This window comes from Gouania willdenowi, chromosome 8, assembly GCF_900634775.1.
Source record: "Gouania willdenowi chromosome 8, fGouWil2.1, whole genome shotgun sequence".
Lineage (NCBI taxonomy): Eukaryota > Metazoa > Chordata > Actinopteri > Blenniiformes > Gobiesocidae > Gouania > Gouania willdenowi.
The window spans coordinates 12,637,828-12,656,092 of NC_041051.1; the positions used below are offsets into that span (position 1 = coordinate 12,637,828).

At 38.9% G+C, this 18,265-nt stretch overlaps 1 protein-coding gene across 2 annotated transcripts in view; it reads left to right on the top strand.

Annotated features, from left to right (window-relative positions):
- Positions 1 to 2,162: 2,162 nt before the first annotated feature.
- The window catches only part of cacng3b (calcium channel, voltage-dependent, gamma subunit 3b), a 49,895-nt gene continuing 33,792 nt past the window's right edge, over positions 2,163 to 18,265 (top strand). Inside the window, exons 1-2 of one of the 2 annotated variants that reach the window (XM_028455306.1) lie at positions 2,163 to 2,579; positions 2,714 to 3,414. In XM_028455306.1, coding sequence (XP_028311107.1) covers positions 3,198 to 3,414 — 217 coding nt within the window. In that variant the 5' untranslated portion in view covers positions 2,163 to 2,579; positions 2,714 to 3,197. The remainder of the gene's footprint in view (positions 2,580 to 2,713; positions 3,415 to 18,265) is intronic. The other variant, XM_028455307.1, reaches the window with a different exon arrangement.

Genomic DNA, 18,265 nt, shown 5'->3' on the forward strand with positions numbered 1-18,265 from the left:
GAAATTGTGGGATTTTACATTCTCCAATTTGACAATTGCGATTTAAAATGACTGCAGTCGTGTGATAAATGCACGGGAAAATAGCGATCCTCTGCAAATGCTTTGGAGTTTGAGTGTGTGTAAGTTGAATGGACTTAAGTGTGGCGGATTCTATCTTTTTAAGGGCCCGATTTGGCCCCAGGGCCTTGAGTTTAACTTATGTACATTTAAATAACCCATAAAACACTCTAATAAGAAAGGCAAGAAGCACAATGAGCTGCACTTATTTGATAACAGTGTCACTCCTTTATGCTCTACACCAGTGGTTCCCAATCTTTTTTGTCCCATGTACCCCTTTCGGATTTTTGTCAAATTATGTGTACCCCTTCTTCAAATCATAAGTACCCTCACCATAATTTCATATACTTTTTTATTTGTGGGACAGTGGAACTCCTAAACCCCTAACTGTGTCTTAAACATTGGTTCTCTAAGGCTTAATCTACTGTACGTATAGTGGGGGGCTTGATGGTGGGGCTGGGGGTGGTGGGGGCCGCCGCCTGTGCTACTAAGTAGTGGCGCCGGGTTGGCACTCCCACCTCAACTTGCCCTACCAATCCCTCCAATTTTAATCACACTTCAGCACACCACCCCCCGGATGGTGGGACCACCGCCTCCACCCTCCGGAGCTATTGCACCTCATACACATATATACACAAAGGTTCCATCCCCTTTCTTTTAATTGCACCTCATACATTCACACAGGGGATAGGGAAGTGCCTCTGTTTTGGGGAATGGAAAGGCACCATAACAAGGTGGGGGGTAGGCTCACACATTTGGGCCTGTCGGGTGGGGGCCTGTTGATGGCTGGGCCACTGTGTAGAGTCCAAATACATCAGGATGGTGCGGTCGGGCATGGCGGGGCGGTGGATCCTTGGCTCCTTGGGGCTTTCTCTGGTGTGTATGTGGGGGGCAGTGGCTGCCTCTTGGCTTGGGATCTTGGGGGCTTCTGGGGGGCTGCTTGGCCCTGGGGGGTGGCCTGGGGCTCCCTGGTCTCCGCTCTTTCTGCTAGCCTGGCTGCATCTTCGTGCCCGGGTCAGCGCTTGGGTTTGCAGTCGCGGTTCTTGCACATACATTGGTCATGGATGCACTGGCACGCCTTGGGTTGTGGGATAAAACTCATACTGGGCTTAATCTTAGACACGCTGATCCCAAATACCTGTTCTAGGTATTACCACTCACTCCTTCCCTCTGTCCACAGCCACCACCATTATACCTAAGCTTCACACTTGTTGTCACCAGACTGGCTTGATTACACAACACAATAAGCACAATATACACAACTACAACTTCACATCTCACTCTCACTTTAAAATAATCAACTCTTCCCCACCCTTACCATTTCCTACCTTGAGTTTCTCCTCCCTGTTCCCTTATAAATAAAATAAAATGCTATGCACTTTAAAGTGATTACTTCAATAGTGGGTAAATACAGTCTCCTTTGTAAAATGTAGCTAATTCTTGTCTCCAATTGTCAGAAATGTGATTAAAAAAATCCTCTACACAGCATAAAATAATCTTATTATTATTATTATTATTATTATTATTATTATTATTATTATTATTATTATTATTATAATAATAATAACAATAATAATAATAAGCAATACTACTGTTAGTTTGCGGTGAATTTGTCAAAAAAAAAAAAACCCTGCAATGTGCTCCTGTACACCTAGGGGTACACGTACCAATGTTTGGGAACCACTGCTCTACACCATGTCTGACACAATATATTACAACAGCATGAAAATCTTAAGCTTCCATTCAGGAACAACAAGGAAAAACCACAACAACAACAACAATGACTTTAAGTGATTCGTTGAATACAAAACCGAAAACACTATCCACAATTACAAGGTAATATATGTGTATGTGTGGGATATAATACATTAAAATGAACAGTAGTGGCGCACGGCGGGGACTTTTTGCGTTTATACAGACGGTGTTGCGATTCTGGGCGGGACTTAGAACCATAAAGGTTTCTGATTTGCTACTGCAGAAGGCTGTCATCCACCTGTCCAATCCAATGTGACGCGCTTCCCCACCGGGCGGAGTTTGATGAGAGGAGCGCTTAATTCTGGTATTTGTTGGTTGGACGGTGGTGAAGAGGAGGAGGTGGAGGAGGAAGAGGCTGGGGCTGTCATTTTTTCATTTGTTCAACGGACGGAGGGGTGTTACTATCCTACTACCTCCATTATCTGTCGCGGTATTGTGCATCTATTCCAAGGTAATCTAGGCTACATCAGGTCATCAGGGCCGGGACATGGTTTTGGTGAAGATGCGTAATAATAATAACCAGTCCTGTTGAGGTTTTTCTACGCCTGTCGGTGCCGTGCGTGTGTGCTCACTGCAGATGCTCTGTGATGAGGTTTGGACCAGTTTACCGAGGACATCTGAGAAGAAAACACGTCAGCGAGGACACGTGGACACATGAATTTCGCTCGGCATCGACTTAATTCCCTGTCATGGACCGGACTGTTTTTCCATTGATTCAGTCCAATCGTGTGGCTGCTGTGTGATTGGTGGATCCAGCGGTGAGCGAGGTGAGGTGCATCCATCCATCCATCCATCCATCCATCCATCCTCAGACAACCATGCCTTATTAGAAAGTCGCTGATTGATGGTGCTGGGTGACACCTGACATAAAAACAACACATTTTCTATCTATTTCTTTAAGGATGCAGTGCCCACATAGAGAGAGTTAACAGAAGATCCACAGCAGAAGTTGATCAAGAAGAGGAAAAAGACAATCTCCTTGTTTAACCCCGAGGCAATGCTGCCCCTTCACCGTGAATAAGTGTGGACTGTAGTTGGGAAACAACCGGTGGTCGCCCCTGTACTGGTGTAGGCTATGTGTGTGTGTGAGTGAGTGTGCGCGCGCGCGTGTGTGTGTGTGTGTGTGCGCGCGTGTGTGAGAGGATGGTGGTAGTGAAGACCGGGTTTAGACGCGCGGGAAAGTGACGCGCCACCTCCCACCTTCCAGCCCTTTGCCAACAGCCTCTGGCCAAGTCTCTCCGCGCAGCTACCCACCTTTACGCACAGATCCGTGCGTGATGTTCACGTTTCAGAGTGCCTGTTGGATCGAGAAGTAAAAGGAGCCCATTTTATTTTATTTTATTTTTCTTTTTTCCAACGGACTGAGACACACAGGAGCCGCCTATATGAAGATGCTGATGTGTGACCGCGGTGTCCAGATGTTGGTGACAACGGTGGGCGCGTTCGCCGCCTTCAGTCTCATGACCATCGCCGTCGGTACCGACTACTGGCTGTACTCGCGCGGGGTCTGCCGCGTGAAGAGCAGCGGGGACAACGACACGAGCCGCAAGAACGAGGAGGTGATGACGCACTCCGGCCTGTGGCGAACCTGCTGTCTGGAAGGTACGTGATCAGTCTGACCGACGGGGCTGTGCGTGTCAGTATGAGTGTGTGTGAGTGAGTGAGTGTGTGTGTGCACGCCAGCATGGTTCTCATACAGCGTGCACACACTGTGCGTGCACGTGAGACAACAGCACCCTCTAATCCCTGTGAGGAGCTGCTCCTCCCTGACTCCTAACTGGATGCAGTGCGTGGGAATGGCGTGAGGGTCTGTCTGTCATCATGCTGCATAGCTGAGGGGACACATACAGGCACAAACAAGGACAGCTTCATTATAGCCAATCAGCTGCACCACAAATACCTGGATCTGTGCACAATGCTGGCAGGACTCGTGCACACGGGGGTCGTTGGGGATATTCACAGTTTTAAACCATGTTGTGGTCTTGTAAATGGAGTTATTATGGTTTCACAGCAATCAGGTGGTGTGCGTTTATAAGCCACCTGCTGAACATGCCCATATACACACATACACGTACAATTGCACCATGCTGTGTTTCTCTTTCAAATTGTAATATCTGTTTGAGGGTAAAAGGAAACATCTTTTTACTGAATTATGATAGATTTTCATCCATCCATCTTCTATAATCATTGATCCTGTTTAGGGTTAATGGAGCCTATCCTGGTTGACTCAGAGCAGAAGGTATAAGGGTAGGGTACATCCTGCAGAGGTCATCAGTCCATCACAGGGTTAGCAGCAGGCATATTACACCATCACTCTTTCAGTGAACATATAATGCACATTTTCTGGACTATGGGAAGGAATCCCTCTCCATTTAATTGAGAGCCAGTATATTAAAGCAATGTTTCTCAAATGGGGGTTCGTGTACCCCTAAGAGTATGCGATGGTACGGAAGTGTATTAGGGCAGCGGTTCTCAACTGGTCTCATCCTGGGACCCCACATTTTGCCATAGTCATGAAATCGCTACCCACTTTTTTTTTTTTAATTCAACCAACCAAATGTAGTTTTTCAAAAATACACACATACACACACATATATATATATATATATATATATATATATATATATATATATATATATATATTTTTATATTTTTTATGTAAATCTATATATTTTCCTGTGCAACATACAGTTCACAGCATGCCTGTCAAAAAAAAAGTTTATTTTCAAAATAAAAGACAAGTCCAATATGAGAGATATTAAGTATTTATTTATTTTTTGACCAGCTTTTGGGTCCCGACCCACCAGTTGAGAATCGCTGTATTTGGGCACTAAGCGAGAGTGTAAAATGTACAAATGAAATCCATCAAAATATGGGATTTTATAATGTTTATTGATTTATTTATTTTTTTGAATCTTGATTAAACATGAACTGAAAACACAAAGTTCAGACTTGGTTCCACACCAGGCAGGAGATGACTGGAAATGATAAAAACAGTAGAAATAATTCTAGTCAGGAGGCACTTAACACTCGTTCTTTCCACATATTTACAATGTTATATTCTTTAAAATGTGTGTTGTCACTCGTTCATTCCATCGTTATGCTCTATAGTTGTTCATAATATTCTGAGCAAAATGTTGTCGTCTGACAAAGGGGGTACTTGGGTTCATAAATAAAAGAAAGGGGGTACTTGAGTCAAAAACGTTTGAGAATCACTACATTAAAGCATGAAAAGGAGTTTGAGTGGGACCCAATAATGTAATTTCAAATTTTTTAACTCCAGTTATGATCTCATTCCTCAAACATTCAACCCAAAAGTCAACAGTCATTCTCACCATGCTCTCACACTACTGATCTGAGTGTGTGTCAAAGAGCATCTTCTCTCTCTGTTACAAAAAGAACAGTTCTGACCAATGTGGTAAACTACAAAGATGTAAGCACTTAAATGCAAAATGGACAAAATTATTGTTATTTGTTAGTAAAAGGTAGAAAAAAATAGAAATATTGTGAATGATTATATCTTTGGTGAATTTTTTTTGTCATGTTTGCATCCAGAATGCTATACAATAGTAGCTATAGCAATGCTGCTTATAAATGAATCAAATTTATATATATATATATATATATATATATATATATTCGAGATATATCAAGTTTTTTTATTTTGTTTTGGTGATATAGTAAATTACAATGTCGCCTATATTCTTATTTTATATCTTATTTTGTATTAAAATTGTCACTGAGGAGTCACTACTTTCACTACTTCTCAGAACCGCATGAAAAGCACAGTTAAATGGATCGCTGAATGCGTTCCAACGCAGACCGAGCCACGCTACGGAACTCACTCACACGTGCTGTCCCTTACAGGAGGAAATACCGAAAGTGGAACATATTATGCAGCTGCTTTTAAATAAATGTACCTGTGTGACAGCAAATTTAACCCAGAATTGTCTTTCTGGTCGGACATTATTGAGTCAAAAATATCAAGAAAAAATATTGCAATATGAATTTTGGCCCAAATGTATAGCTTAGTGACAGTTTTTCAGTAGGCTTTAGAATACAGATGTACCAAATTTGCCGTATTGGGCCGCTAAATCAATAAAGTGAGAACAAAAACTCAATAAAGCCTGTCAAGATCTCTTAAAAAGCACCAAAATATCCAAATATTATTGGAGTGAGTTCATTCCTAGTAATGAGTGATGGGTAAATAACTTATCCCTTCAAGTGGTTCGTTTTGATCAAACACATTATTTTACTTTGACAGTCATTTGCTTAAGGACAAAAAAATGAACATTGTTTTTCCATTGATATTAGAAAATTATACGCCGCTTACAGTATCTATTGAACGTATTTGCTTGCGTGCGTTTGTTAGTCAGTCACAACCATCTCGGTCTGGCGGCTATAAAATGCTATTAGACAGCCAGATGGTGCAGGTACGAGGCTTTATTAAACTCGCTGTCATTTGCATACACACACTCATACACGCTCAATAAATAAAACAGGCACATTCTTTGCCTATTCCCGCACCTCTAAATCTAAATAAGCACAGCTGTGGCAGCCGTTCGCCAAGTTACCCCAATGTCAGGACAATGTCACACACATGCAGTCACGCACACACACACAGGGACTGCCATGTATCAGACACCAGAGGATGGAGACACTCTTATATGCACACACTGGACAATCATGCACTTAAAGTGAAATTATTTCCAGTGTCTATTCTATATCTACCTCAGTCATCCCCAGGTTTCTGCATGTCACGGTTTTATTATTCATCTTCCTCAGCCGTTTGGAGGTGGATGTCTATGCATGTTGGTTCTGATAGTGACTGAAAGGGATGAAGAAAAGACGGGGCAGCGAAGAAACATCACATATGCAGTGTTCCTGTAGTGCAGTCATGCATGCATTCTGTGCAGCATATAAGCATGTCGCACAATTTATTTAACAGTCATTATGGGGAAAAGAGGGAAAGGAGGAAGAAGAAGAAGAAGAAGAAGAAGAAGAAGAAGAAGACGATTCCCACTTCGAAACTAATTCACAAATGATCTAATAATGAGCTGTAACTGCACTGACCCCATTTTCAAGTGCCATCATCTTCAGATCTTATCTGGATACAAAGAATTTCCCGTCTTATATCATAACCAGAATTAAGCCAAGTGAAATTACAGGTTTATTAGTCTTGTATTACACAGTGAGAGCTTAATGAATTCCACTTCTTCCAGCTCTCCACCTTTAAACAAATGCTACAGACAAAACAAAAAAAAATAAAATCTGTTCAAAAGAAAAAAAAAAATCTGGCTTTTTCTCAGCAAAGAAAAAAAAACAGGTTGAAGCCTAATTTGTGACTAAAGATTCATTCTCTTAGTAGCATTTATTGCATCCTTGAACTTTCCTAACAGAAGGATTTATTAAAATTGTTCCTCTTTATTATTATTTTCTCGGTTCTACAATAGAGCCTCTCATTTTCATTTACAAAATTTTCCCGAGTCATTTTAATCATTTTCACGTCAGTTTAACCATTACTGTTTTGTTTCCGTTTTATCGGCTTTCATAATCAGTTGTCATTACTACTGGCTTTTAATCTTCCCAAAATCAGGCCAAACATGCTTAATACGGCTATTGTTATAAATTTCATTTTTCCCTGCTGAAGAAATGCGCTAAATGCATGAAATCTTGCAGGAGATTTGAGGTTTTTTGCTTAACTTGCTAAACAATAGACTTTCCATTTTACGCTGGAAAATTGCGTGTAAATGAGTGATATTGTCCCAAAATCTATCAGTGAGGGTTTATACACAGCTATTTACAATTCCATCATATTTTGTTGTATTTTGTGTGAGAAATGGCATTTCTTTGCCCACCTGTTTACAATGAAAAATTGTGTGTAAAAGTGTGATATTGTCCTAAAATTAGGGGTGTCCTGATCCGATATTGATATGGGTCCAACATCAGCCAGAAAACGAATATCGGATTTTATCGGACTGCATCTAAATTCTCCAATACATATTATATTTATTCAATTGTAGAATACTGTGGATATTATGTTGAAGGTTAAAATGTATGTAATCAATTGGTTAATAAGAAATGGGTCAGTTTTTCTCATATTGTTCTCTGTTTGAGTAACATCACTTAATTAGGTCTTTTCTAACATTCCACACTACTAAATAAGTAATAAAAGTATGTATGATTCGTGCTGATATCGCATCGTATCGATATCAGTATCGGCTATTACACAAGGCTGCAATATCGGTATCGTATCAGAAGTGAAAAAGTTGTATCGGGACATTCCTACCTAAAATATGCATTATAGGGCATATTCCATGTCATATTGCAACTTCCTCTTGATTTTGTTTAAAATATTAAGAAAAAGAGTAACAATATTGCCATTTCCATTCAAGGAATTCATTTTCTATGTTCTGTTTGTGTTAAGTGATCATGGCCTTACGATAAGTGCATTTTAAATATATGGTGTCATCCAAGTTGGTGCCCCACTGCTGAGGCAAATGTTCAGTGCTATAATTTACAGTACGTACAAGTACGGCTGAACGATTTTGGAAAATAATCTAATTGCAATTTTTTTTTCCTCAATGTTGCAATTTAATGTGCAATTATTTTTTCAAAGATTTTGTCATGTATTTTTCAATGAACACAAGCAATAAATCAATCTGTTTCATAATAAACAATTTCAGATTTATTTAAACTTTAAATGAATACAAAATAGAATTTTTAAAGCACAGATTACAACAATAAAGCTTTACCTCTTCAACATATCGAACTAACTTCACGTGTCATGAAACATGTAAACATGTGGACTGCACTTCTTAAACACTCTCTGAACTTAACAGGACAGTCTATAAATAAATAAAATAAACAGATATATATATATATATATAAAAAAAATCCCTATAATAAAGTGTGAATTACCCTTCCTTAGGGAGGGCTGGTGATGGTCACAATTATGCGATAAAATAAATGCATTTATTTAATTGCAATAACCAAACATGCATTGCTGTCTCATAATGATTGCACTTCTTGTAGTGTTGACCTTTGACAGCATGTGCAGACAAGGTCAAATTAAAATAAAAAAAATTGCAGCCTTTTGCGATTAGAAAATCGCCTTTTTATAATATTGCGATAATATCGCAAATGCAATTAATCGTTCAGCCTTACTTACAAGCCAATCAGAACCAATTCTTTGGGAATGATTAAACAACATTCACTTCTGAACTCAGCAATGTAGTATTTTTTGTCCAGTCCTGAATACTCCTCATGCAGGTCCATTGTCATTAGTAGCTTGTTATCAGGCTTTCTGTACAGCTGCACGATGACAATCCATAGATTCAGGTGTGTTGGAGCTGGAAACGCGCTGGGTAGGTGCTCTTAAAGACTGAACTTCAGCTCCCTTGATTTAAAACGTTACGCATAAACCCGCGGCTCTGCAGCTTTCCCCAGCTGAGCTTCACACAGCCCTTACTCTATGAAACACAAAATCTGTTCTTTCCACTAAAGCCATTGAAGCAGGTGGCGTGAGCGACCATGAAGTGTGGGTGTCTGTGGTAGACGTAGGATAGGGAGTTAGAATGGGGCTGAAGCTGGGATTAGCGTTGGCACCATCTTTAACAGCTGATTTTAAACTCTAGCTCTACTGAGGGGGCTGCGGTGTGAAAGACCCCTTTATTATTTATCTTTTATCTAAACAGGTGGCTCCAGGTTCACCTTCCCAACACTAACTTAAAACATTTCGAACAATGAAATTATAAAAATCAAAGGCTCTTCTACCAAATTTTAAAGTTATAAAACGATCACATTGGTCACATGTATGATGTCATTTGGTCAGTTCAGATTTGTTATTATATTCTTTTTTTTTAATGACCCTGCAATTAGAGTTGGGCGATATGGACCAGAATTCATATCTCGATATTTTTTACTCAAAATGGCGATATAGGACATAAATCTTGATATTTTTAACTCATTAAAGTCTGACCAGAAAGACAATTCAGGGTTAAATGTACTGATGAAAAATGTAACACAGGCGTGTTTATTAACGTTTATTAACAAACGCCCACTCAGTACGTGCTACTTTTCGGCTTTTTCTTCAACAAGGGACAGCACGTGTGAGTGAGTTCTGTAGTGTGGCTTGTTTCGGGGAAGGTCTGGATTCATCCATCCTTCTAACTGTGCGTTGCTGCTCTGAGAAGTAGCAAAAGCAGCGCCTCCGCAGCACTGTATATGTTCATATATTTATATTTTTATCTTTACTTTTATCTTCAGAAAAAATTAGATAAAAAAGATAAATGTTAAAAAAAATAAATAAATAAAGAATTTATCTATTATCCTGATCCTTTATCTATTGTGTTGTTTTTTGTTATGCGCACTACCGAACAAAATAATCTATAAAATAAAAATAGCGATAGCCAATATTTTAATTTTCTATACCGCTAAATAGGGCTGCTCGATTATAGAAAAAAAAATATAATAACGATTATTTTAGTTTTAAATGAAATCACGATTATTCAAACGATTATTTGTCAACAAAAAATGTTATTTATTTTTTTGTACAAAAAAACATAAAATGTATTCGTTAAACATAAATAAAATCCTTCAAACACTAAAATCAAGTATGTTTACTTTTGTACGAAACAAAACACTTGTTGCACGTGTTGTGTCTTTGCTCTAGATCTTCATCATCAAACCCAAAGTGTTTCCATATCAGAGAATTTGACTTGCCACTTGTTTACCAAGCGTTTTTGCTGCGTTTCTCCTGCCATGTTTCAAGACAACTGGCAACAACTTTCCTCGCGTTAGCCTGCAGGCTAGCTTTAGCTTTGGGCAGAGGGGAGGAGCTTACATGTGCATATTAAACAACTCAAAGTTCGTATTAAAATGTGTGTGCCAAGCTTTATCATTTGTAGATGTGGGTTTGTTTTAATTAGAGAATAAAACATATGTAAAAAGGAAATTTTTAATTATCGTTTTTCTCGATTATGTTATTTTTGCAATCGTTTGGTGTAATAATCGAAATCGTAATAGAGTTTTGATTAATTGAGCAGCCATACCGCCAAAATAGAACTCGTGATGCATCTTGGATCTCAGTGTCATAACATTACGTAATTTTTTACTGTATTAATAACAATAAATGACAATAACAAACTGCAGCCTTTTTTGTTATCATTCTGTTTTGCAGGATTGCGTCAAAAGTACTTAATGGATTTTGACAAAATTTTAACCAAAGATAGATCTTACACCATGGATTATTTCATTACATTTTGGAGGGGATCCAGATCAGTGTACAGATTCTAAATCGTTTTCAGTAATCCTTCTCTTAATGTCGTTATGAAGTTTGACTCAGATATGTTGTGTTGGTTTCTTAATTACCACACTGAATTTCATCTACATCGGATCCCGATTGCGCATTTCATCACAATTTTTCCCCAAAAAAAATGGACCTACTGTATCATTATTAATGGTTTTACGATCAGGTTTACTGATCCAGATAACTGCAAATATCTGGCAAAGAGGATATTTAATGTTTGGTGAGTGTTCATGTTAGCGGGTTTTTCAACCTTGGGGATAGGACTCCATATGGGGTCACTTGGAATTAAAATGGGGTCACCTAAAATGTCTAGTAATTGGTAAGACATTGCTTAAAATTTCATTTTTAAATTTTTTTCATTATTATTCTTTTTCAAATAAACACATCACAGTAAATATCAAACAACTGTGTTCTAGACTTAAACTCTCTTAGTTTAGTTTAGTTTATTTGAGCAGTTAAAGTTCTGCTCAAAAGGAGTGGGCCGAAGCAAGAGCTTATTAGCGCCCACCCCCGAGATCATTACAATGAAAATAACATATCACACAGTACAAGGGAACAAATTACAAGGAATAAAGTGCAAGAGCATAGGAACACAGCATGCACACAACACACAACATATCCGTTTGTGATTTAACCTTAGACATTATCAGTGATACATTTAGCACATCATATTTTGATTGTGATTTTACCTCTTTAGCAAAAGAGAACCTGTTACACATCAAAGTGGCTGTTTTGCCATGGACTACACTTACAGAGCACTGTTTGAAATGTTCATATAATTAACAGAAGCGAAGCACAACTATAACAACGGTCTCATTTCATGTACGATGTCTGTTACAAGGCAAGTGACAAAAGGCGATAATTTCTTACTTACAGATGGTTATCAATCAATGCCAAACATAGTGAACATTCCTTAAAGTCACTAGTTATGTGTTAAAAGAACATTAATATACATATTATCCGCGATCTTGCTACTTCCCAATTGTCATTTCCATCCTTGATATGGTATTGATTTGTGTACAATTTTGCTTTCTTTTTATTTTATTTTTTTTTTAATGTACGATGAGTTATGTAATATGTAAGCCCTGCATACTGTAGTGCGTTAAAAAGCCAGGGTGTAGAGCGGGTCCATTGAAGAGGGCAGTAGCTCCTTATCAACAAACAAACCCCCCTCTAAAATAAAAACATCTGAGGTGGTGCATTTTGTCACTTTGTGCACTAATCCTGGCTAATTTGTAAAACACTTTAATAAACATGATCAAAGACGAATTTGAGAAGGGGTCGCTGGACATTTGTGATATCAAAATGGGGTCACTACCCAGAAAAAGGTGGGGAACCTCTGTGTTGTCTATTTTAACAAAGTGAAATATACAGTATATACAACAGGACAAAATCTATGTCATGAAATAAAAGTTTATTATTACCTTTAGAACCTAGGTTTCCAAAGTGGGGTACGCAAATTCTCACGGGGGTACGAGAAAAAAAAAAACATGTTGAAAACTAAAATATAAATAGAGCAGCAGTCAGGAGCCTCCAAGCATTGCCACAATTGACGCATTGAAAGAAAAATCTAAATTTTGAAAAGCAAACATATGGCGATTAGCTACATTGCTTTGCGCTAGCCAAACATGTACAGTATGATGCCCTCTGCCTCCACATACTGGTGTGAAAGTGGATTTTCAGCTTTGAAAGACATGAAAACAAAATAATTAGTGAAATAAATCAAATATGATGTTTTAATGTGTGATTACAGACTTTTATTATTTTTTTTAATTATATATTATTCCTCAATCAGATAGGTAAAATTCAGAGACAAATTTTATTGTAGGGTTACATTGTATATGGCATTACATTATTGTGTTTTTCACTGTAAATGTGCAGGAGTAGTCTGAAGGGGTACAGGACTGTGAATAGTTTGGGAACCACAGCTTTAGTATATGCAGGAAAGCTGATAAATGCAAATGGGATTTTATTGTGGGTTTTAAATGGACTTTCTAGTTTTTTCTCTTCCTGTGATGCTGGCCTATGGAGTGTGTGCGTGTGTGTGTGTGTGTGTGTGTGTGTGTGTATGTGGTCGCCTTGGGATTCTATCCATGCCCTGCATGCTTGTGTCTGTGCAGGTGCAATGAATTGTTTTGATAAATGAGCACAATGATGCCAGGAAATAAGAAAATGATAGAGGAGGGGTGGTTGGAGGAAAGCATGAATGAAGAGAAGCCAAAGTGTGCATGAATGAAACAGAGGAAAAAAGGAACAGGAACGGCTGGTGGCTGAGAAATGATGGATGAGCTGTGCATGGCCTCACTTTCAGGTGAAACCCCAGGGAGTGTTTGACCAAACGGGGGATCTAAATGATCACTGGCTAATAGGGGGGGGGGGGGGGGAGGAAAGAAGGCTTAAAGCAGAGATGTGGCTAAAAAATGGTCACTTAGGTGGTATCAGAGGGGAGCAGAGAGAGAAAAAAAACAAGCAGGTGAGGTGGCATAATGATGGACAGAGGGGATAAAAGAGGTTGCACTTGGGAGATGGGCATTAATAAAAGATGTCGGCTGTTTGACTGGGACTGGGACTGGGACTGAAAGCAATCAGCTGACAGAGAAGCACCTCAGGTAAAGCTGGAGAAGGTTAGGAGAGAAGAAAGAGAAGATTATTCAGGAGTTTTAAAAAAAAAAAGGGGAAGTTGTGACAGAAAGAGGATAAACCCAGAGACAGGTGAGTTTTTTTTCCCAGTAAGGGGTTGGTGATGGGATTAGAGGAGTGGGGTGTAGTTACTGCAAAAGTACACAGTGTGAGCGCTGCTATTACACACAGATGGTTCGTATTAAACTTTTCAAGAAAAAAAAATCCATATTCAACCCAGTGCGTTCCCACTCATTGTACTTGAAGCCAAAATATAGCGCTTAGGGGCGCTGCCATCTTGCAAATTTGACGTCCTTTGTAGCAGTAGGAGCCCTGATAACATGCCCCGCCCATTTAGCATACTGCCCAATCATCGGCTGTCAATCATCGTCATATATGACGTCGAATCCCATTTTTCAACCTCAAATAACTTATTTAAAACAAACCTCACAGAAAAATGAACACAATGTAGGGTGATAATAACTAATGATCACAGCAGAGTTTAGGTTTGGAAAATATTATGTGTATTTTAACTTTACAGTTTGACAAATATCCCATCCGTTAACATTGAGGAGGCAGGTTTATGAGCTATACTGCAGCCAGTCAGCAGGGGGAGCTCTAAAAATTGAAGTTTCACTTTCTTGGGAGGATGTTCCGTCCATCTTTTTTACAGTCGAAGGCTGCGTCTAAATAGTCCCTCCTATCTCCTTTACTCTCCACTGTTCCTTTACCCCTCGGAAGTGGTGGCCATGATGAAGAGCGTCCGAGTTCTCTTTAAGCTGAGGAAAGGAGGCTCAGTGCTTCATTTTTTACCTCCTTTAGCCTAGGAAACACTGATGCATCCTTTACCAAAGGAGACGAAGATAAAGAGGAAATGTTATTATTGATTTGTATTAGAAAAAATGATCCATCTGTATGAACAGAAAGTTTTAAATGAATTTCTTTCTTTAACAAAAATTACAACTTCAAAACCCCTCAGTAGTTAATTAAGATGCTTTTAAAAAAATGTCTCTTTTAGTCCAACAATTAATTGTTAGGACAATAGAGTGATGGCTTCTTTAGTTATTGGCCTTATTTCAGGTCTAATCTGCCAAATAAACCAAAAACACTATGTCTGTGTTTTGGAAATCACCTTTTACTAAATATCTTGTTATACAAAGAAGGTACGACAGTGTGGGGTTCTACGGTAGGGGTGGTTAGGGCTGAGAGATACATCCAGATTCAAGATATATCGAGTTTTCTATATTGGAGATTTAGAAAATGACAATATTGCCTATAACGAGATGTTTGTATCAATATACTTATTGTAGTAGTCGCTGCTTTCACTACTGCTCAAAAAAGCATGTAACGCAGAGTTAGATGGATTGCTGAGTGCGTCCTAAGTTAACCCAGACCTTCCCCTAAACAGGAGAAAAAGACAAAAGCGACACATATTGTGCAACTGTTTGTTAATAATAATTGAGATTTATATCGTATATCACCATTTTGAGGAAAAAATATTGAGATATAAGTTTAGGTCCATACCGGCCAGCCCTAGAAGTGGTACACGATGGACGCGCCATAACAAAAAGATATTCTGAAAAGGCAAAAAAGACCCTCAAAAATTGCAGTTGAAAAAATACCCTTGCTTTTATTTGACTTCAACTCTGGACATACTTACTCTGCACATTACCTTGTCAACTTAATAGTAATATAAAAAATAAAGACAACAATATAAATCTGGTGTGTAGTAGATTGTTTGTATTTTTTTTATCTAAACCCCCATCCGCGATACAGCTCTAACCCTCCACGATACATCTGGTGACACGACATATCCTCATACCTTTACCTTCTACGGCACGTGTCAAACTCAAGTCCCGGGGAATCCGGCCCTTTAGGGCGTCTAATTCGGCCCGCAGGAGAAAACGTGAATGATTTTGTAAATTAAAAAATAATCCAATTGTAGATTTCTTAAAGGGCTCATGTCAAGCTAAATGGACTTTTCTGTGCTTTAAACATCATAAAAGTGCTATTTGGGCTTCATACACATGCCCAAAGTGTTTTTTTCATTGATTCATTGATGTAAACAGACACGCCCACGAAGGTGAGCATGTCAGCGTCCTTCGTGCAGTGCTATGTATGTATTTTCTACAGTCTATGTATGTACCAGCGAACGCCCCGCCCCCCACGCTCTGTCTCGTGTTTATAAGGCAGCATGAGCTCGGCCACGGAGTGGGTGGGAGGAGGGCGGGCCGTCCTCTGACCCTACGTCACCGTGCGCAGAGGAGGAAGTCAGTGTCCCGTCTATAGACACGCCCACTCATGAATATGCATAAGTTTGTGTGGCGTTGCTCAGAAAGTGACTTTTCAGAGGCTAAAACTCTGGAAAACAGGCAAATTTGGGAAAATAAACCCCAAATACTATGTTTTGGGGTTCTTAGAACAAACGGAGATGGGTGAAAAATAGCATGATATGGAACCTTTAAATTCACCAATTTGATGATGCTTGAGGGGCTTGCCTAGCTCCTGTTTGTATCACATTAATGCAGTTATTTTTAAATTGTGGAAAGAACTCTCAATTTTTCCCACAAATGTTGCAATTTCTCACAAACACTTCCACAAAATTCCTCTAAATTACACAAGAATTGTTTACAAAGAATGTTCGAAGTGAAGGGACTTATATTAAAAACTATGGCACAATGATGTTAAAATAATTATTCACACCTAAAATATGAGGCCCACTTGACATCAGACTGGTCCATATTTGGCCCCTGGCCTAAAATGAGTTCCACGGTATAGCTTTGGGCCTTATTGCAAGCATAACTGAAGATATAACTTGGTGTTTTTAACAATGAACTAATGCAACTTGCAGGACTGACCTGTAGCTGCAGCTGTAGCTATTGGGTTTTCTCCCAGTACGATGTGCAGACACACTCAATAAGCTGCTGCTAAGGGCCGCTGTATCTGCTGTAGTGGGATATTGGGGATTCCAATGGAAGAGAAAGTGAATTATAATACCTAGTCACTTAATAATGTATATAGTATTACATTCATGTGTTTTAAATCCTCAACATAGTCAGCAAATTAACCTATTTTCACCTACAATTTTAAATACCAATAGCCTGCATTATTTTTAATGCAATTAGAAGGTCATAAGATTTATTTTCAGCCAGAAAATGTAAAATCCTATTATGTCAGCGAGAGCCTGAATTATGCATAGGTCCAATTTTGTGTCCAAATACATTTATTCGAGGTGAAGATAGGGGTGTGTAATAAATGAATGCTTGTGTGTGGAAAAGTGCAAGATTTAAGCAGATAGTGAGCAAAAAGGGAGGATACGGGGTGTTTGAGGAAGAACAGACAGAGGAAAAAGAAGAAGAGCTGTGCAATCGAGCAGAACCTGCCTCGTTCTCTTTCATCAGCCATCACCGTGGAAACCAGCCTCATCTTCTATCCCCCTCTTTTTTTCTCTCTCTTCCAGCTTCTCTCGTCTTTGCCTGCAAAGAGGTAATCAGAGAGAGTGAGAGAGGTAGAGGTTCAGTGAGAATCAGAGAGAGAGAGAGAGAGAGACACCCAGACTGAGCTGTCAGAGGCGCTCGGAGGAAACAAGCAGTCCAATTTGCTCTGCTTTTCAACTTTCTTTGCCGACACTTGCTCCCTCCCTCCTCTTGTGTTATCTAGTTGACAAAACCAGTTAAATTTTGTGTGTGTGCGTTAGGAGTGTGACGATATCTCAACACGGCGATATATCGCGATATTTTTTTTGCACGATCGATTATCAATATGCTCGGCTAAGTATCGATTTTTTTTTTTTTTTTTTGGATTGAAGATTCATTAATATTTTCAAAACCTTTTCTGCTTTTTCACTAAAATGTGCAGGTAGGTCTTCACAGAATTTTTGTCACCGTTTGTTGAATGAACCAATATATTGTTTACTGGAATATTGCACTATTATGGCATCACTGGTAAGAAAAACCCTTTTTTTGTTTACAGAAAGCACTATTGGAGATACTTATTCATTGACACTTATTTACAGAAATGTTGCACTAAAATAGTGTCACTGTTCATAGGACACTTTTTCAATTTATTGTCTTTCAGAGATATAAAATAAAAATTGTATTTTTTCACTTAATTTTTTTTCTTTTCTTGTTAAGTCATAAATTATTGTAGATTGATTTCTGACCAATATATCGATAATCGCAGTATCATCATATATTGGGATAATCGTTATTGTGAGCTTTGTATCACGTATCGTATCGTGAGGTACCCAGAGGTCCCCATCCCTAGTGTGTGTGTGTGTGTGTGTGTGTGTGTGTGTGTGTGTGTATTTGATGGCCACTCACATGCAGCCTTTGGTTCAGGCGTGTGGTACATGTGCAGGCGGACATGGATCAACCAGCCATGTCCTTCACTTTGTTACGGTGAAATTTACGGTTACCTCGTCTTTGACTTGAAAACACACTCTGCGGTGATAAATAATGAAGACCAGACAGGAGAGATGATGAAGTAATAAAAAATGATTTAATCTAAACTAAATAAAAAGGT